At 51.8% G+C, this 19,978-nt stretch overlaps 5 protein-coding genes across 5 annotated transcripts; 3 read left to right on the top strand and 2 right to left on the bottom strand.

The window, feature by feature from the left end:
- Positions 1 to 99: 99 nt before the first annotated feature.
- On the top strand, positions 100 to 5,004 carry MRS44_005734 (uncharacterized protein; the record flags this gene model as incomplete). The annotated part of the gene is made up of 5 exons (XM_046274753.2): positions 100 to 1,499; positions 1,991 to 2,244; positions 2,490 to 2,555; positions 2,605 to 3,459; positions 3,506 to 5,004. The coding sequence occupies 5 exons, from the start codon at positions 100 to 102 to the stop codon at positions 5,002 to 5,004; spliced, it is 4,074 nt and encodes a 1,357-aa protein (XP_046140697.2).
- Positions 5,005 to 5,584: 580 nt separating this feature from the next.
- MRS44_005733 (uncharacterized protein) lies at positions 5,585 to 6,741 on the bottom strand (the record flags this gene model as incomplete). Its single annotated transcript, XM_065621510.1, has 2 exons — positions 5,585 to 6,292; positions 6,412 to 6,741. 2 exons carry the CDS (start codon positions 6,739 to 6,741, stop codon positions 5,585 to 5,587), a joined length of 1,038 nt encoding a protein of 345 aa, XP_065477582.1.
- Positions 6,742 to 8,566: 1,825 nt separating this feature from the next.
- MRS44_005732 (uncharacterized protein) lies at positions 8,567 to 9,462 on the top strand (the record flags this gene model as incomplete). The annotated part of the gene is made up of 3 exons (XM_065621509.1): positions 8,567 to 8,588; positions 8,644 to 8,829; positions 8,876 to 9,462. 3 exons carry the CDS (start codon positions 8,567 to 8,569, stop codon positions 9,460 to 9,462), a joined length of 795 nt encoding a protein of 264 aa, XP_065477581.1.
- Positions 9,463 to 10,763: 1,301 nt separating this feature from the next.
- Positions 10,764 to 11,708, top strand: MRS44_005731 (uncharacterized protein; the record flags this gene model as incomplete). The annotated part of the gene is made up of 1 exon (XM_046274754.2): positions 10,764 to 11,708. One exon carries the CDS (start codon positions 10,764 to 10,766, stop codon positions 11,706 to 11,708), a length of 945 nt encoding a protein of 314 aa, XP_046140700.1.
- Positions 11,709 to 11,824: 116 nt separating this feature from the next.
- On the bottom strand, positions 11,825 to 13,497 carry MRS44_005730 (uncharacterized protein; the record flags this gene model as incomplete). The annotated part of the gene is made up of 2 exons (XM_046274755.2): positions 11,825 to 12,269; positions 12,314 to 13,497. 2 exons carry the CDS (start codon positions 13,495 to 13,497, stop codon positions 11,825 to 11,827), a joined length of 1,629 nt encoding a protein of 542 aa, XP_046140701.2.
- Positions 13,498 to 19,978: the final 6,481 nt, after the last annotated feature.

Raw genomic sequence — 19,978 nt, 5'->3', positions numbered from 1 at the left:
TGAGGAGCGATCAACCCCTTTCCCTTCATCAACCGTGACTTCGGATTATTCTACCAGCATTGTATTTTTCGATCCCCGCATTCTATGACCTTGTCATCCATGTCAACGACTCCTCCTCCACACGAGTCGGATCTTCCAGTTCCGACGTACTCTGCCACCGACGATGGAGATCTCCTGAATAGAATCGAGCGCGCTTCTGCCGTCGAGTTTCCCATCCTTCATTCGCCCATCGCGAAAACTACGAATCTCCAGCGCCTGACTTCCGATTCGGACTGGACGAGCTACCACGAAGCGTACCGTCTCGAGAGGGATATCGTCGACTCCTTCTTCACCTCCATCGAGAACGGCCACGATGATCTTGTTGCCGAGTTTATATCGCGCGGATGGGTTTCTCCAGATACGACGAGTCGTGTTCACGAGACTCCTCTCCTTGCTGCTGTGCGCGCAGGCAGAACGCCCATGGTGAGCCGGCTTGTCGCACTCGGCGCAACAGTCAATGCCTTTGGACGCCCCGATATCTCGAAAACCCTAAGCGATGACGAACGACCCGAGCGAACACCGTTGATGCTTGCCGCCGAACGAGGTCACTTGGCATTGGTCAAGGTTCTCATGAAGGACTACGGAGCCGACGATAGCTTGATTGCGCCTGATGGTGCCATCGCTCTTCGTCTAGCTGCCGTCAACGGCCATCGCGAAATCGTCGACTTTCTCCCCGCTCGTCGCGGCGGTGCGTGGCTCCGTTGGAAGACGGCACATCACAAACAGATGGAGCGGATTCGTCGCGCATGGAAGCGTCTCGGTCACTTCCTCAAGGTCCTCTTCTGGGATTTCCCCGTTCTTCTGTTGTACGAACTACCCAAGGAAGTCGGCAAGGGGATCTGGAAACGCCGACATCGGATGGCTGCCGCTTGCAAGCGAATGGCGAAAGAGTTGCCTGCCAAGATCGTGAAGAAGGTTGTCGAACTGCCTGGCAACATCAAGCGCTGTGGCAAGGCTGTCTGGGAGGGCATCAAGGAGATCCCACCCATTCTGAAGGCCATCGCCGTCGCTATCTGGAAGACGATCAAGGAGATCCCTGGCGCCGTCATGGTTTTCCTCAAATGGATCGGTCGAGGGTTCAAGCGCATAGGCGAAGCCATCATTGACGTCTTTTCGCGCCTGCTCTCCCTCCTACACACAGCCATCATGGCTGTTGTATCCTTTTTCAGCAACATCACGCTCCAGGATATCTGGGATGGCTTCTGCTTCCTCGCCCACGCCATCTTTGTCGACGCGCCCAAGGCCATTGGCGCGTTCATCATGTCATTCGGCCAGATGACTTACGACATGCTAAAGGCGCTGTTTGGTACCCTGGGTAAGTGCATTTGGTATATGGGCGCTGGCATTCTGTGGTTGATCCAGTATATTCCGCACCGGATCTGGACCATAATTGAGGCCATGGGTACGTCCATAGTGCGAGCTTACCAGGAAATGATGTCGTATCTGAACCCCAAGCGGATGTAAGGGTCAGACAGGCGGTGACAGGTCAGGGAGCAGCACGGCTGATGAGGAACACGGCCGGGAGTTGGAGTGGCTTGGTTGGGACATGATTGTTTCTTGGCGCTGGTGGACATGTTTTTCGCAGTCGAGATACCCGAACATTCTCTTTGTTAGTAGACGCAAACCGTGTAGCAATACAATAGCACTAATTTTTATCTCCCTTGCATCTTTGTAAGGTCCACGCCAAGTATTTGACGGATAAACGGCGCCTGTTAGGGGCTTCAACGTTCAAGCCACCAACCCATCAACGCCTTAAATCCGTGAGCGAAGCGCCAGCGTCCTCATTTAAGCATAAGGCCCGAAGCCCCGGCGACGCCACGGGGAATATTGAACACGAAAGGGGCAGAGGGGATAACCCCGTTGGTCCTGATCTTGGGCTTCAATTGCCAACGCTGGAAGACTAGTTCAATATCGGCCAGGTCACCTCGCAGCATCTTGCCACAGAGCTCAGCTTCACCCTCATTACACATCCTCCCACTGGTCGATCCTTCTCTGACCATCGTGTGATGCCTTTCACGAACCCTGACATCCTTGCCATTTTGACTCTAGATCTAAAACTACGCGATCTCGAAATCGATAGTCCCTCGCATTCGCCGTCGGCTAAGCCCTTCCAGACCACAAGCGCCCCTGGCGATCCCAGGGGCACCCCTGTCAGGTCCCCGTTTCTCTCGCTATCAACCGTCTGCTCTGCTTTTTTCAGCTCCGGTGGGTTTTCAATAGTTTAGACGGTAGAGCCAACATGTCAGACCAAAGGTCCCAGTCTAGAACGAAATGCTCGGGAAAGTCGGGGAAGAGGGTAAAATGGCTGCATGGGAAATAAAGGCGCTCTATTCCCCCCATCCGCTAGGCGGACGTTTAGGCTTGTGGCTTTTTTCTCTCGATCGCTCGTTGAAGCTTGGTCGTTGAACGTCTAAAGATGGCTCGCCGTCTTGTCCGCTCGCTTTTTCTAGCGGAGGCACTCAACTCTTTGAGTGCTTTCGCTGCTGTTTGTATTCCATCGGGCCCCACTGCTTACTGTGAGTACTATGAAGCGCTTGAAGCTGGGTGTCGACTGACTTGTGGTAGGCCAGGTCTCTCAGTGGAAGAATGACCCTCTCATCGTCATCTTCAATGCCCACAAGGAGTACGCCGAGGGTGTTTGTACCTCTGCTCTCCAGCCCGTCACCACTGTTTCTGGCACAAACTCTGCCTCGACCGAAACTGTTGTCGTAACCATCACCCAGACGGACAATGAAGTCGTCACAGAGACCGAGTATTACGGTGGAGGCACCGAGACTGTCAGCGCCGAACCCACAACCGTCTACGTGACGGCCTCGGATGAGGTTGTCACCGAGACTGTTCGCAACAGCGATAGCGTTGTTGTTGATGCCGAGACTGTTCAACGCACCGTCGGCACTACTATACTTGTTGCTCCTGCTTCGATCCGCACGATCGAGAAGACCGAGGTCGACCACGTCGGTTCCACGCGCATCAGGACAGTCACTATCGAAGTAGAGACTGAAACCTCTGTCGAGTACACCGCCACCGAGTATGTCACGACATCTACATCCGTCGACGTCGTCACGGAAACCTCGACCAGCGTTGAGACTATCCTCACGACAACCACCGACTACGTTACCACTGGTACATATGTCAAGGTCGCCCCCGGCGCTACACTCGTGGTTACAGAGTCGCGTACCTTTGTCATCCACTCTGTCCCGTCGACGCGCACGCACACTCAGTACACCTCTACCGACGTCGTTACTGTGCCGACTTCCACTCTCACGATCGAGTCTACGGATACGACATCGACTACTGTGACGACGACGACATTCGAGGTTTCGACAAACACTGGAACCTCCTTCAAGACTGTGGTCACATCAACCGAGACAGACGTGTCGACAAGCACGGCCTCCACCAACGACTGGACCACCGAGTATTGTAAGTCATCATCTCCTGTTCTTCAATCCACGCTAACATTTCCAAGTCTCTACCTACACCAACACTCGCACCGTCACCACCGTCGACTACACCGAGCAGGTTTTCCCCTGGTGGCAGCAGAAGCGCTCGCTTCCCACACCCGGCCTCGATGCCCGTGGTGAAAGCAGCCCCGAACAAGACTGGCTCAACCAGTTTGGCGAGACTCACTTCCGAAGCGCCTGCTCATGCATCGTCACCTTCCCTCTTTCAACGCGCACCGTCTATGAGGATGTTTCTGGCAGCGCTGCTATCGAGACAAGGACCGATTACACCACTGTCGTAGGCCAGTCCACTGCTGTTGGAACTGTCCACAGGGAGACTGTGACCGTTACGGTGGCTAATGTCGTCACCGTCACCCAGGGCAAGACTTCCACTCACACGGTGGTCGTCGATGGCACCACCAGCTTCGACCAGCAGACGGTTACCGAGGACGTTCTCGCCACTGTTTACTCAACGCCTGTGGATGAGACTACTGTCACGTACTTCACCACGAACTCGTACGTGACTGATGTCACTGACGAAGTCTCTGTCACCGATCACATCACCCTCAAGGGTATCAAGACTGGATACACATGGGTAGAGATCACTCGAACTGAGCAGCTCTTGGATATCCAGACCAAGATCCACCCCGTCGGTCATACCATTGAGGTTGAGGCGACGTCCACCTCTCTGTTTACTTCCACCGTTGAGACCACGGTTGATGTTACTTCCACAGCTCTCTCCACCGCCGATGAGACCGTCAATGCCGTTCTCACGCAGACAAAGCCTGTTCTTGTCACGGATATCAACAAGTTCACCTACACTGCCACCATCTTCACCGACGCCACGACCACCGTGTCTCTGGAGGCCACATCCACAATCGGTGTCATCTCCACCACCAAGCTGACAACCGTCACCACCGTCAAGAACGGCCAGACATCCACCTACACCTCCACCATCGGCATCGAGTCCACCGTGACGGCCCGCGCCGCCGCCACCCAGACCTGCGCGATCCCCATCGCCGACGGCAACATGAACATTCCCTACAGGAATACCCCCTGGTACGAGTCAGTCACCTCGGCGTATCGCTTCTTCAAGCGCACGCTTGGCGGCGGCGACCCTCACGGCACCGTCCTGGAGACTGATAAGCTCTACAACAACCTTGAGATCAGGCTCTGGCAGGATGCCAAGACGTGCAAGGGCGTGCGCTTCAGCTGCACCTACGAGTACTACTTTGACAAGTACTACGAAGTCCAGCTCCTGGATTCGCAGGGCAACCTCGGCACGTACGTGCCCTACTTCCGCATGTGGTGGAACGACGACAAGATCGACGAGGACTGGCCCGGCCGGCCCTCGGACACGGGCCGCTGGTGGACGGGTAACATCCAGTTCACGGCCACCGGCAACACGGACACGATCTGGATCTACGCGGCGAGTCCCCAGTCGAAGAAAACTGGGGATAACTTTATGCGGTTTGATAACTTTGTCTGCAGGCCTATCCAGTATAATCCTCATCGGGATTTATAATGAATGACTTTGGTACATGGATATGAGACGAGTGAGACTCGGTCTCCTGAAGTTTATAGCTGTTAGGCCTGTATTTAGCTCTATCATATTCTTATAACTTTATTCAAGATTCAATTCCCAATATGTTTCTGTTCAATTATCACCGGGCGTGGCTCAGTGCGCAAGTCGTGCCTGCAACCAGAGTCCCAATCTTCAATGATATCTTCAAGAACTCGGCAAACGGTTAGACCAACATTCAACCATAATATTGAAACGATTGTCAACGTCTTTATTAAATCATTACTAAATCTCCACACATCACAAGAGACTCCGTGTTTGCCAATAAGGTCTACCACAATACACATAAGGCATTCACAAGGATCAATAGAGACAGAATTGAGACTCAAATGGTCGTATTGGTTTTATTATACAAGACATCGAGGTCACATATATACAACAGAATATTCAACAACCACTCCAAACCTGCCCTTCCCCGTCATTTGGGGTAAGACAGCGTGGCTTCGATCCTTGCAAGAAAAGTGTTGGAATCTTTTTACACAAACACGCTCTGCGTGAGAGTTGATTTCTCCGAATAGTACACTTAGTACTTAATCATGGGAGCAACGTTGCGGGCCTTGACGTCACGGGCGTGGCGGCGGACCTTCTTGCTGCGCTTGCTCTTGCAGCCCTTGCCAGCGCCGGAGCCGGAAGAGGGAGCAGCCTGGGTAGGCTGAGCAGCGGCGGCATCAGTGGTGGCAGAGACGAAGATGGGGGTGGGAGCAGCGTCGGAGGCAGTGGGAGCCTGGGTGGCAGCAGGAGCCTCAGTGTTGCCAGCGGCGGGAGCCTCCGTGTTACCGGCAGCGGGAGCAGCGGTGGTAGCAGCGGGAGCGGAGGAGGGCTGGGCAGAGCCGGAGCCGGAGCCAGCGGTGGGCTCGGCAGCGGAAGCACCACCAGTGAGGGGAGTGGCGGTGCTGGCAACGGCGGAGGTGCTCTGCGCGACAGCGCCACCACCAGCAATCAGCTTAGGACCGGGGATGGGGTAGGTGCTGAGCTGGGTGTAGATGTTGAAGAGGATACCGGCATCGTCAGCCTTGTACAGCTCAGTACCGAGAGTACCCTCGGGCTCCTCAGTACCAGAGCCAGTGACCTCGAGGTTGAAGCACTGGGGGTAGTTCTGAGCACCGTTCTCCTGGCCACCGGAGTGGAGGGCGATGATCTCGTGTCGGAGAACGTAGAAGCCGGGCTTGATGGTCTCGGGGACCTTGACCAGCCAGCCGTTGCCGTTCTTGATCAGCTCGTCGGAGGCGTACTCGCCAGGGAGGAAGAGCCGTCAATGAGACCCTTCTCGCTGATCTTGAAGAACTTGAGGGTCTCCTTCTCAACGGTCTCACAACCGCTGGCGCCGCAAGAAGCGAGGTAGTCAATGACAGGACCCTTGTGGGACTCAGGCCAGGTGTCCCACTGCAGGAAGATGCTGTCACCAGCAGCGACCTTGGCGTGTCCCTTGGCGTTCTTTGCATCCTTGTGGCAGATGATATCGGCGGTTCCGAAGGCATCGGGGGCGACGAAGCCGTTATCGGTGGCAGTGGTCGACCAGCCAACAACAACAGGGGGGTTGCTGCTGTAGGGAAGAGTGAACACGTCGTAACCGGCGTACTCAGCGCCGTTGATGACAATGTTGTTGACGTGGCCGTGGGCAGCGACGCCGATGGCACCGGCGAGGGCCGCGAGGATGGTCTTTTGGGTGAAGGAAGGCATTTTGAAAAAGAAGTGGGTCTTTTCGGAGGTATGTGGGGCCGGAAAGCGGAAGTGCAAAAGATTGGTTTTTGGAAGGAGTGAGTGACGGTCCGACTGGCGGTTTACGTGTTTGAGTGAATGAATGAAACAACTTCAGTCAATGAAGTGTATAATGAAGAGAAAGTGAGTGCAAGGAAAGCAAAAGCCTCGAAGGAAGGGCAAGAGAATGTTTGTTGACTTCTGGGATGAGCCTGAAGAGAAAGAAGAGGGTGTGACAATGGGAGGGTTGCAGCTCTTATATCTCGATCATTATCTCTATGGACAAGAGCCTCATGGATTCTCGCGGCGAATCTTGGCGGAAAAGATGGACTGCAGGGGTGTTCCGCTCGGAACGATATGCCGTCAAGGGGTATGCAAGGGAGGGTTGCATCGTCGTGGCCAAGAGGTTTCAGCGTGCGTGGGTGCTGGCGTCCATCATTACCAATGGACTGAGATCCTGGTAGATCTTGGGGCCGATTGGATTTGGTCACGGTGCATTAGGCTTACTGGGATATTGATGGAGATGGTGTTGAATCGGTGTTTGATCAGGGTAATTGGAGTGGACTGAGCAGAGAATGCTTCTAGAGCTTCACTGATGGACTCACTATTGAGAGCATCATGAATCATGAAATTGGTCCCTCAAGTTCATGCTACCCACTTGTCAGACTTGACTAAGAATCCCAAGAGCCTCGGCATCCCCATAAGCGACAAGTCCAGACCAGGTAGCCGGCGGCAACTATCCAAGCGAGGTGAGTCCTCGCGGTGGTGAATCTGGTCAAGAGAGCCGCTGTACCTGAAACTGGGGCACAAAGGGGTCCAGAGGATGACGGCCTTGAGGTTCAACTTGGAATAGGACGGAGATGGGCTTGCGGGAGGTGAGGGGGGCCAGCCACTCACCAACTGTCAGTTCCTGCCTTAGCGCTCCCCTCCATGTGGCCCATGATTACAGGGGTTTGACTCCAGGGGTTGGTAGCGGCGTCTGTGCCTAGACGGCGCCTATTTCTCCGCTGGACACTTTGGTCTCTTGGGTGCCACTGTGATTTCGTCGCCTGACGACGACCCTGTTTGAGGCCCCTGCTTTTCGGATGGCATCAATTTCCATGAGACGGTGAGTGTTGCCCCTGGAAGGCCGTGGAGAAAAGATGACTTGAGATGAACGCCTTTACATCATGAAGATTTTCGAGATCCATTCAAGACCCAAGAGTTCGGGATCAATAAATCGGTGGCAGTGATACATATTCCCGTTTCAATCCTTCAACACAAATGTTTTCCCGTCGCGACATTGACAGATGATGTGAAACCCCGAGTGTCGAGAGCGGTGAGAAACACATAAACAGACGACGGCTACGGCCGACAAGGAGATCAAACCTGTCAACCCTTAAAAGTTTCAATATTGCGAAACCCCTCATGATAAACGAAATCTGTAAAACAGCGGCAGTTCAGACTCTTATAAAAAGTCTCGTGTTGTTGACGTCTTGCGCTCGGGAGTTGACGGAAGGAAATGGTGTGATTTTTTGAGGCAATTCCCAACAATGAAAAATCACCTTAGAATCGCTTAGATTCTTTTCTGCGGGAGGAGTAGATTGGCTGCCCGTGCTTAGCGACTTTTTCGGCTGCTCAACGTCCATGCATTTTTTGCCCCAGCATGAACTTCTCTTGTCCAATTTCCCAACCCCCCTTTTCCCACATCTTGGCAACATCTTTCAGCCACCGCAAAGAATCACTTAACATCCTCACAAACGCCAATTGACATACCGTCATCCTTCTTATTTCCGCCCATCTCACACACAAAACAAAAGTGGCGACAATGCCCAAGGCCGCGGCGCAACGTGAGACGCGGGCGGGGTCGTCGTCTCAAACTCGACAGGGGTCTTCCTCGCGCAGGGAGGTCAACCCTGTTCGAGAAGAGAGATGCAGGAGGGGCTGCCGCCGAGGAGGAGCAGGAAGAGGAGAAGGGGAGGCTTGAGCCAAGCCCGGTGTTTACTGGGCATCAGATGTTCTATCTGTTTTTCTTGGATGGTATTGGAGCCATGATCCTTTCGGGCGGTGTCAATTTTGCCCTAGCGTATGGTGAGTTGTACTTTCAATGCGTTTGATGACATGCTAACTCCAATAGTCATGTACACAACGCAGGATACAACAAAGAATCCTATCCGACTCTTTCAACTACCAAACACCCTTGCAGGAGACGCAGCGGTAACAATCATCATCCAATGCATCCTCACCTGGTTCGTCGAGATGGGCCTCGTAAGCTACGACCTATCAAACCGATCAGTCCAACCCATCGGTTTCATCCCTGAACCATCAAGTCCCTGGCTAAGATGGCTCTTCTACCTCCCCTCCCCTCCCTCAAAGTCAGAAGAGATACCTGAGGATGAACCCAAGTCTAAAATTGGCTCGGTGTTGAGTTCCATAGTCCAGCAAGCGCTTAGGGGCTTCATGCTGGCCGTCCTGGGTTTTCTCCTTCTTTGGGGCCCTAGTATCGGTATCTTGACCGTTTTTGGTGTCCGCTCCGGCGGTGACTATCTTTATCAAGATCGGTGGGTGCCGCAAGCCTTCAAGGGAATCCTTGGAGGCGTGCTAGGCTTGCTGACGACGCCTCCGATGGCAGCTTTTTGGCTGATGAAGGCTGGGTGGGAGGGTAATAAGAAGCGCACCGAAGCGAGAACCTCCAGACGGAGCCGATACGCAACCGCGGTATGATATCTTCCGTCTTGGAGAGATCACGGCGGTGAACAAAGACTCGCTTGCATCCTTAGCGTTGGTCGGTGATCCTTTGATGGATGACTACGATTGCATTGGAGCAGCTTGGTGGTTCAAAAGGGGAAGGCTCTTTTCGTTGCATAAAAAGCGAAGCATACATGATCACGATCCAGGCATTTTCATGGTCGTTGAAAAGGAGATGTTTTTCATGACATTCAAGTTTACGACAACAAAATCATTTACATAGAAGGGCTTCAGTCCTGTAGATTTACGAGCTTATGATTATTTAATAATATCAATATTTATTTTTGTGTACCTAGAATCGATGAAGTGTTAATCAGTCAACTTGATGAGCTCTTGTGTGGACCCTTGCGCCTGTAGGGTAAATCCCAAGAAATACGACAGCTTTTCCAAGCACTTCTCGATCCTCGAGGTAAAGACTTCTAGATACATTGATTTCGAGCTCTGGGGGAGATCATTCATTACTTTATTTAGACATTTTTATCCCAGAGCCAGAAGAAATGGTACACTCTAAAGGCTGTTGTATTGGTTCAAAGGGGAAAACCTTGAGAAGCTTGAGAAAACCCCTCGTTCAACTGCTATGGGAGCACAAATGCATCATCAGAAAGCTTTGATGAACGCTTTTACTGTCTTGTAAAAATCTTAGACCTATTTCATCCTAAACTAGGTAAGTATCAGCCGCATCATCAGAGACTAGTCGCTGCCTTGAAAGTGCATCCAGGGCTGAGTACAGCTCACCACTGCCTACAACCCGTCAATGGCACGGACGGATAATACCGACTCCAAGATTTGAAAGATAACGATAAGCCAGGAAAGCCCCGACAAGGGTGGAAACGTTTCACCTCCTAAAACCCTGTAATCTGACTCGAAACCCTGTGTTTGTTCTACGCCAAGACATTCCGGATTGACTCATCTCGCCGCCTCGGCCCCCAATCTCGAACATCTTTTCAAAGAATGATCGCAAAATTTTCCAAAGGTTGCACACTTTTATCAACCCGAGCCAACTATGACTCATGATCCGTAGAAATCATTCGCAGATGCAATGCACGTCGTCATGAGTGGCTTGTTTTGTCTGACGCAAATGCGAACTTGGAATCCGAAGTAGCAAATCAGGCACGACTTCAGCCTAGCCATGTGCAGCCGCAAAATAGCGTCGTTGGGGGCCTAAACAACGTAACCTTATTCGCCTTTTGTAGCTGTTGATTCTTCTATATAAAACAGCTTTCAGTCATTGTTCCATCTCACCCACAGTTGATACCCTCAACTTGAACTCATTCATCATGACAGACTGGTATCAACACTATCTCGACAACGGCTACGCCGTCGTCCCCAACGTCATCCCCAAAGAAAAAGCCCTCGCCTACCAAAGAGCCGCTTTCGACTGGCTCAAGTCCTTTGGCAACGACGCCCTCGACCTCTCTGACAGGTCAACCTGGACTCCTGACAATCTCCCAAACATTTCCAACTTTAACGCTTTCACGCACTATGGTGTCGTGCATGAAAAGTTTATGTGGGATATCAGACTTGAACCAGGTATTATTGACGTTTTTGAGAAGCTCTGGGGGACGAGGGAGTTGCTTGTTTCCTTTGATGCGCTAAATATCACGCTGCCGAGGAGACCAGGGCATGTCCCGCGACAACCTCAGGCTCACGTCGATCAATCTCCCTACCGTCAGGGTCTTCAATGCGTCCAGGGCATTGCATGTTTCTCCAAGTCTGGTTCTGAAGATGGTGGTCTTACTGTTTACCCCGGGACTCACAAGGTGGTTGAGGACTTCTTTGCCAATTACACCTCCAAGGCGGACTGGAGGCGCAAAGACTTTTACACCTTCACCGAGGACCACATTGCTTGGTTCGAAGATCAAGGTTACAGACCTCACAAAGTCACTGCCGAACCAGGAGATCTCATAATCTGGGATTCGAGATTGATCCACTGGGGTGCTGAGCCTACTCCAGAGGGAAACACCATCAGGACCATCACTTACGTCTCGTACACGCCCGCGTACCTTGCTAGCGCCGAGACTTTGGAGAAGAAGAAGGAAGCGTTTGACAAGTGGCTTGCGACTACGCATTGGCCTCATGATAATATCAACATCCGGGCGAGTAAGCCCAAGTTTCCGGATGGAACGTTGGACACGAGGAGGAGCGAGCCAAGGGAGAAGCCCGAGTTGACGGATCAGCTGCTGAAGCTGGCGGGAGTGAAGCCATATGGTGACTCTGAGTGAAGGCGAGGGCAAGAAAACCTTTGCAAATGGCAGTAAACGTGCCTTTGAGGCAGTAGTGGTATGATTCGTTAGTCTAGTAGACTCATCTATCAATCAAAAACCGAGCTCCGATCACCTTAGAGATCATTCCCAGCCTTCTTCTCAGTAGCCCACTCTTCCAACCAAGCCTTTGTAAAATCAACAATCGCCTTCTGAGCCTTTGCAACGGCAGGAGGAGGCAAGTCAAAAGCCTCGCTCTTCGGGTCAAGCCCATTCTCGTCCCAGTGATGAACACCATGCTCGATGAGAATAAAAGGCTCGCTGGTTGTCGATTCTCTCTCGGGAAGTCCGATGCGGTGGGGGGTGGCGGCTCGCCATGGGTCTGCTTCTCCGTCGATGAAGGCGACACGGGGGAAGCTGAAGTTGACACCGCCGAGTTTGTTGATGGAGTCGATGTTTGGTGGGGTGGTGATGTTGAAGGCTTCGCGGCAGGGGATGGTTGTGTATTCGAGGTCAATCAGGCGAGAGACGAGTGGAAGCTGGTTCTTTGGTGTGCCTGATCCTGTTTGGAAGTATCCCCATCTACGAATGTCAGTATAATTCTGAACACAGGGCATGGAACTTACTGAGTGCATGTCTGGTAGGTCCAGCTCCGCATCATCCCCTGATCCAAGCCAGTCTCGTTGATCGAGCCTCGGATTGAGTAGCACTCATTGACGGTCTTGTCCTGGCATCCACCTTGCAGATCTGTGTTGACAGCTGATCTGATGTAACCAATGTAGTTGAGGAAGCGGATGGTGAGAGTCTTGGCCTCGGCTTGATACCCACATCTCGAAACCCACTTCTGAACAGTGGGAATCAGATGTCTGGTGCTGGCATAGAGAAGACTGTCCGAAGAAACACTTCCACAGTAGATTCCAAAGTCAGGCGCATCCTGCTCGGGATCCCAGTTGTTGGACTGCAAACCGCCAATACCACGGCTAATGGCCATGGCAAAGTCATCATCCTTGAGCTCCTGAAGACCAAATGCAATCTTGAGCTTCTTCTTTTCCTCCTTGTCCTTTCCGAGAAGAATCTTGTCGACGACCTGGGTCAGCTTCTGCGTCGTGCTGGCGCAGTCGCCGGGGGCAAAGAGTCGGGCTGCCTCAAAGTACTCCCAGTAGTCGATGATGGCTTCGGTGACGCCGGATGAGGAGATGCCGCCCCAGAAAAGGTCGGGGTAAATCTTTCTCGCGAAAGCAGCGAAAGCGCCGGCATAGGATCCTCCGTAGATGATGTACGGTGTCGAAGCTGCTGTGAGGTTTCGCTCCTCGAGTCCAGGGAACTTGACATTCTCCGCGAAATACGCCGTGTCGGCGAGAGCTTGCTCCGTCGAAAGGAAGCGCAGATTCTTCGTCTTGAGATCAGGAACAGGGAAACTCGTGCCGTAGTATCGATGCTCGAGAATAACTCCAATGCCATTCGTCGCTTCGGCCAATATCTTGAGAATGCCATGGTCCAGGAAAGGCAGCCTATCCTCACCGCTCGTCTCACCGGATGCGAGAATAATGACGGGACCACCTTCCTTGTAGTACTGCGCGTCGAACCAGTATCTCAGAGGAAACTTTTCATCGGAGTGAGGCTCGTAGAGGGTGTCATTGTGGAAATGATCGACAGGCACCGAGATGTTGACGGCACGTGGTCCATCGTCAGCTCTCTTGGAAAAGCGGTGAAGACCGCGAGCTTCAGTGTTTGAACCGTGAATCTTTGCCTCAGCCGACAAAACAAACAAACCAGCAGCGACACTGCCCAAAAGCCACCGAAGAGCCATCTTTTTCAATGAATTGTTAAAGATGCTCGAGGTCTGTATTGTTCAAGCTGCATTTTAGCGGGGGGAAAGCTCCGGCTATGAATCACCTCCACCTGGTCCGCACCTTCCTGTTTCAGGTTGATAAGACATGTACATCACGCAATCAAAATCGTGCTACGACGCGACATTAATGAGCGTTTTGAGCAACGATCGACTATTCCGGGAACTTTTGGCTATACTACCACTAAAAAGTTCTCCTGCAAATAGAAGGTGTTGGTTGGATCTGACTACTTTTTATGCTGTCGGTCGGAACTGCGGCACTGAGATGGGGCTGCACTATGCAAAGGATCCGATTCGATGGACAAATGAGAGCACACTTCTTTCATTCCAGTCTTGGGAATGTTATCCCGGACTGCAAAGTCGTCAATTGGCTCAGATAGAAGAGCTAGATGATTGTGGAGATGGCGCATAGACATCTTGTTTCGATAGCAACGCTCATATCTTTGAATTGCACTCAATCATCTCGAAATGAGAAATGAATAGCTCGGTGCGGTATCAAGTACGCATGCTCAAAGGCTTTGGACCTGGCAATCTTGAGGTGTTCAAGCTCACCACATTAATGACGGGACCAAGCCTGGTTTTGGTGCGTGTATACTCAGCCAGGATGGGATCAAGAGCGACAAGTCCGACGAGCCTCAAAAGATACAGGCTGCGGACTCACATCATACCTGTCGGAGGCCAGACGTGGGAGCGCCAGAGCAAACTCTGCCCTTGAATGACACTGGCTACTTTTGCTCAGTTGTTGAAATGTTGATTTCTACTCTCATTCTTCATGTTATCAACAGAGCCACCACTCACGACAGCAAAACACACAGTTTTCTACTCCAATAGCGACATAAAATCATCATAGCAGTAAGCTACGAAGTTGAATATGAGAGTATCAATACAACCGCTACATTAATTCTAACGCAGCATAGCACAGAGGGTGCTACCCCTAATGGACACCACCCGATATCAGGCAACTTGGGGGAACTAACGCATACTCACTTCGTTTCCAAGTATCGTTTCCAAGCAATGCTGCGCTTCTGAATACATTGCGAAACTAGTAACTATAACGGATCCAATAAGAGACCTTGACAAGACATCTGCCGGTGTATGGCCGAGCCTGATTTCTGCACCACCCGCTCAGCCCCCAAGCCACCTTTGGTTCTGCCACTCACAGCTGCCCACGCGTGATAAGGTGCGTGATACTGCAGGCAAAGCTGAGGCTTGGGTCGCTTGGCCATCAGGCTCTCCCGGTCTGCCTGACGCCCCCGCAACCTTTGCTTTTTTTGCTTTTCAACCCACAACCCCCCCATAGCTGATCGTCTTGATCTTCCTCATCTCTATTCTCATATTCATTCTTGTTTTCGACACTGGCCACATACTTATGACTACTAGCGCGACGCCACGATGGCAGAAGTCCTTGGTGTCGTGTCCAGCATCATCGCCATCGTCGGGGTGGCGGGCAAGCTGGGCACGAGCACCTTCAAACTCAAGCGTCTTTGGGATGAGGTGCAAGATGTGCCCACAAGCATCCAACGATGCATCGAGCAGTTGGAAATATTAGCTCCGGCTATCCAGGAAATGGAATCTGAATTCGAACGAACGCGCGAAATGGTCCGAAACGACACCGCCGCCAAAAGAAGTCTGGAGTATTCACAGAAAGCCATGGGCACCCTCGAATCATTAATTAAAGACATGGAGCAACAAATCGCGTCAGCCCGAAAGAGTAAGAAGTTTCTTACACAGCTCAAAGTAAGGTTGAAGAAGGATGTTCTTGAAGAGCATCAACAGCAACTCCAGTTTGCACTGCAACTGGTTTCTCTATCCCAGCAAACCTACTTGATGTATGTTTGACGGCCCTTCATGTGGAAAACGCTGACTGACAGCTGGTTAGTGCGGTGACGAGAGCTCAACCGTCTATTATTATGGCCGAGTGGAAAAATCTGCAGGAACAAGAGCGTGTGGCACAATCTGCTCTGGGCGAATACCCAGACTGGAATGAAGGCTCAGCGCCAGAGGCCACAGCTATTGCAGAAATACCATCTAATAACGGAGCTCCAAGCTGCAGAAACTGGTGGCCTACTATCAAGAGCATGCCGTGGAAAGAGCCAGGCCTCCTAGGGAGTTTCGCGTATAGAGTGGAGGAGGAAGAGAGCGAAAGATGCACTCATTTGGTTCGTAGAAACGTCCGAGGTGTGTGACCCCCGATAATTTCCACCCACAGCTGTTCTGACATGGATTTAGTTCATCAAGCCAGACTGCAATTGCCCCGCTGGATACTACAAAAAACTTGGGACTTCCAGTTCTATCGGTCGTACGATGGATGGAAGTTCCAGCTGAAGAACTGGAACATTCGCCCAAACGATAGCCCCATTTTCAGATTTGTCAAGGAAGGACGCACCGACTTGATACTCGAGGCTTTCGATAGAAACGAAGCCTCATTATATGATGTCAATGAAATGGACGAAACATTGATTGAGGTATTTTGCCCTTCGAGTTACATTCCACAAGACTCACGAATTCTAGCTATCAATACTCAACCGTCAGAACCATATCACGAAACATTTACACGCTATGGGTCTTAAGGTCAGTGATATTCTCGCCGAACAACTCGTAATCTACGCGATGGCGTTGGTTTACCTATACGATGATGAGGCCAAAATGGAATTCTTAGAGCTCTGTAGAGAGGGGGAAGAGTTCAGCAGCCTGGTCGACTTTCCCGACACAGGCGCTAAAATATTCGACCTGGACATTACTGCAACCTTACTGAACCTCAGATTTTCCTGCCCAGAGTTCAGCATGTTTCCGCCTCAAGAAAGCAGTCGGATGATTACTGACAGACTTCGTTGGGATCTGATTGACCCAAAGACTGCACTTAACATGCTAGCTCGAGGTTTCGCCAGACCAGACTTTCTTCGGAGAACAAACCTTGGATACTTCGCCTGGGCATATTTCCATGCGCTCTTAAATGAAGCTGAGACAGAACTGTGGCGCCTACTGGCCAGGAAACTATTCGCTGGCGCTGGTCCAGAGGAGGTCGCTCTGCCTCCGTGTTTGTCTCAAGGTCGTTTGCCCCTGCTATGTGGTACCCTGGCCAAGATCAAATGGAGAAATTTGCCCACGAGAGCGTTCAATAAGTGGTTGTCAAAAGCCCTGTCAATGTGGATGGAGGACCTGGCAGAAGCAGGTTTAGACCTACAAGAATATTTTCGAATCGAACTCTCGGCCTGTCGAGGTACGGACATGCAATTACGATCAGGAACCCGGCTACGGGAGTTTGGGCCATCACTGGTGGTACTGAACTACGGAGAGAATCCTCAGGACTGGATGTTTGAATGGGATCCCTGTGTGGAGGGAGAGGTTGGCGAGTTTTGGAATATGATCGAACTTCCTCCAATGCCAGGGGCGTGGGTGGATGAAGATTCCGACGGCGAAGATGACGGCGAATTGGATTATGAAAATTGTCACATGGGAGGCAAGTATCAGTGTGCATGGGCATTATTCCGATATTGGAGCGAGATACAGCGATCTGGCGTCAAACCGGACTCGTTTGGTGTGAGAGGTATCCCGAGGTGTGGAAAGTTTCAACGATTGGATAGTCGCAATCGTAATAACTTCGATAGTCGATACTAACAGAAATAGAGGCTATATCGATAGAGTACTACAAGAGCTCAAAATTTAGTCTCGGCCGAGAACTGTGACAGTCTCAATGGCGCCAAAGGCTCGTTAGAGTACACAAGACATCGGGCGCTATCAGTCGACGAACCAGATAATGCCCTGTTTTCGACGCTTCTAGCGTCTCCGTACGACGTCATCATCGCGTGTGACCACACACAACCCTCATAAAACCGAAAAAAAAATGTCACAGTCACCTTCAACCCCTGCTCCCACTCAAACGTCATCACGCCCAAATGCCTCGCTCACTATCCGCAGTGTCTTCCCTCGAGGTCAGGAATCTCAACTATGACCAGATACGCTTCTATCACCCTGGCTATCTGAAGCCCCTCAACTTGCTGTTTTGTCTGCCCCGCGTTGATTATAGTGCCGAGGATAACGCCTACGGGGTTCATTATCGGACAGCTCTTACGGCTTGTCAGATTGTTGCGAATAATGCTTTTGAGAAGGGGAGGCTTGCGAGGGATGACAAGGGCCAGGATATAGTGGCGGATGACGAAAAGGTGTTGCTTGAGAGGGACTACTGGTTCTTTATCGAGGATGATGGTAATATGAACGTTCTTTCTGACAAATATCAGAACTGACACAGCTCAGAACGATATGCTGTGGTGCCGTGTTTCAACGACTGGCAGTTCCCCCATGATAACCTCCCGGAATGGTGGATCGCCCCAACTTCGTCACTTGGCCTCCACACCAAGCGCTGCGCCGTGACCAACACGAGCTACGCATTCACATGGGCACACTTGATTCCCAAAGAAGAACAGCAGTGGTTTAACAAAAACGGCATGGGGCTTTATGGCGGAGGATCTCACAGTTTGGACGATCAACATAATATCCTCCCTCTCAAGGCGGACCTGTACGTGTGCTTTGACCAGAGCGTCTTTGCACTCGTTCCAAAACAACACCGCGAACCAAATGGAGAATTCCGCACAGAATATGTCCTACATGTCCTGGACGCCCGAGAATCAGAATTCGCAGCCCTCTACCAAGACCGCCCCATCAAATGCCTCGTCTCTGGAAGTCGAGAATACCTCTTCGCCCGCTTCGCCTGGACCGTAATCTCACGCATCAAACCGTTCCTAACATCCGGCGTCGGCAGACGCGTGGTCCGATTCAGGGTCAGAGCCTGCGACGGCGACACGGACGAGGAGAACCTACGCGCTGAGATGCAGAATGTGTTTATGGATGCCAAGAAGCTCGAGGCTCTGTATGGGGGTGGCGGGAGGAAGAGGGCTGTGTCTCTGGAAGGTGCGTATGCTAATGATGAGTGGGAAGAGGAGCTTCCGGGGGAGATGGAGGGGTAGTATGTTGAGTTGACAAGCTGTGTATGAATAGACAACGTGCATCATTTGTTCTCTTGGATGCCTAGGGGTTTGCTGCAGCATCGATTACGTCCTGTTCATGCTTCACTTGTTTAACAAAGGTATGCCTTGTTTGCTTCTCTTACTCTATTCCTCGAAACACCCCTGTGGGTTAAAAGCTGATCCCCTTGCTGTTCATCCAGATTTGATGCGATGCCAAGACCTGTTCTCAAGTTGAGACCCGCAAACGTGCTTTTTTTTCATTTCATTAGACCCGCCAGACACTGCGCACTTTCTGTTTTGACGGTGTTGTTGTGGCCTTGGATTTTATGATACCAATATTGTGTTGACAACAGTTCCTCTGTTATCGTGGCCTGGGCTCTCCGAGTGATGTGATCAAATCAGCAACCTGATATCTTCGACCTTTCATCACCAACAGATGACCAACCCTCCCCATCAGCCGCATCACGTAAAGACCCTGTCTTCGAAGACGCCTTCTTGCCAATCGGACCCAATGCACCAAAAACAACCTCTCGATACCCGCCTCTAGTGCCAAAAGTGGCTTAAAGCCGTCAGAGTGTCCCTGAGCTAGAAGCAAACTATCGATTCCAACAGCCAAACTATCGACTCGGCCCCTGTCAAGCCATTCCTTAAATACCAACGGCTGCCGCCGCCACTTTCAAGCCACGGCGCTTTTTCTTCTCTGCATCCCAACTCTAGTCACTCATTTTTTGACGTTCGCTTTTTTGAGAATGCGTGTCAACGCTTTTGTGGTGGCCTTGGGCCTTTGTTGTGTTGATATGGTTGCTGCTGCTGTTTGTAGGCCTGGATCTACTACGGGTGAGTTACCTCCGAATGCCTTCAAGGCTTCCCTGCTTGTTGACCTCGTCAAGTTTCATCCGAATCAGCTTCTGCAACCGAAGCTTCTTCATCGACAGTCTCTACCTCTACTGAACCTTCCTCGACCGTCTCAACCGAGGTTTCTTCATCCACGGCCTCCGTCTCGACCGATGTTTCCACGACCCTCTCCGTCTCAACGACCTCGGCAGCCGAAACAACCTCTACCACAGAAGCCGCCACTTCCACAACCTCCGCAGGCCCCCCTCCCATCCCAACCTTCAATGTCATCGCCAGCGGCGGTGGCCCTGCAGCAGACACCCGCCTCTCCGCATCCCGCCGCGCACCCTTCATCACATTTGATTACGAAGCCGGCGACGCCAGCGTCGAGCTCTTCTCCATCGAGCCCGAGACTGGTCGCCTCAAGACATCAAACCCTGACACATACGTATGCGCAACGTTTGGCGAAAACGGCCAACCCGCCGGAACAGCATACCTCGTCAACTGCATCCAGCAAAACATTGACGTCGCCGGCGACTACATCGCCTATCTCAGCTGTGGCCTCAACCAAGGCAAGGTCACCTGCACTGCACCCTGGAAGAACTGCAATAGGGACAATTTCGAGTGGATGTGCTACCCCGATG

This window comes from Fusarium solani, assembly GCF_023522795.1.
Source record: "Fusarium solani strain SB1 chromosome Unknown bctg00000003_1, whole genome shotgun sequence".
Lineage (NCBI taxonomy): Eukaryota > Fungi > Ascomycota > Sordariomycetes > Hypocreales > Nectriaceae > Fusarium > Fusarium solani.
This window is presented reverse-complemented; position numbering and strand designations above follow the sequence as displayed.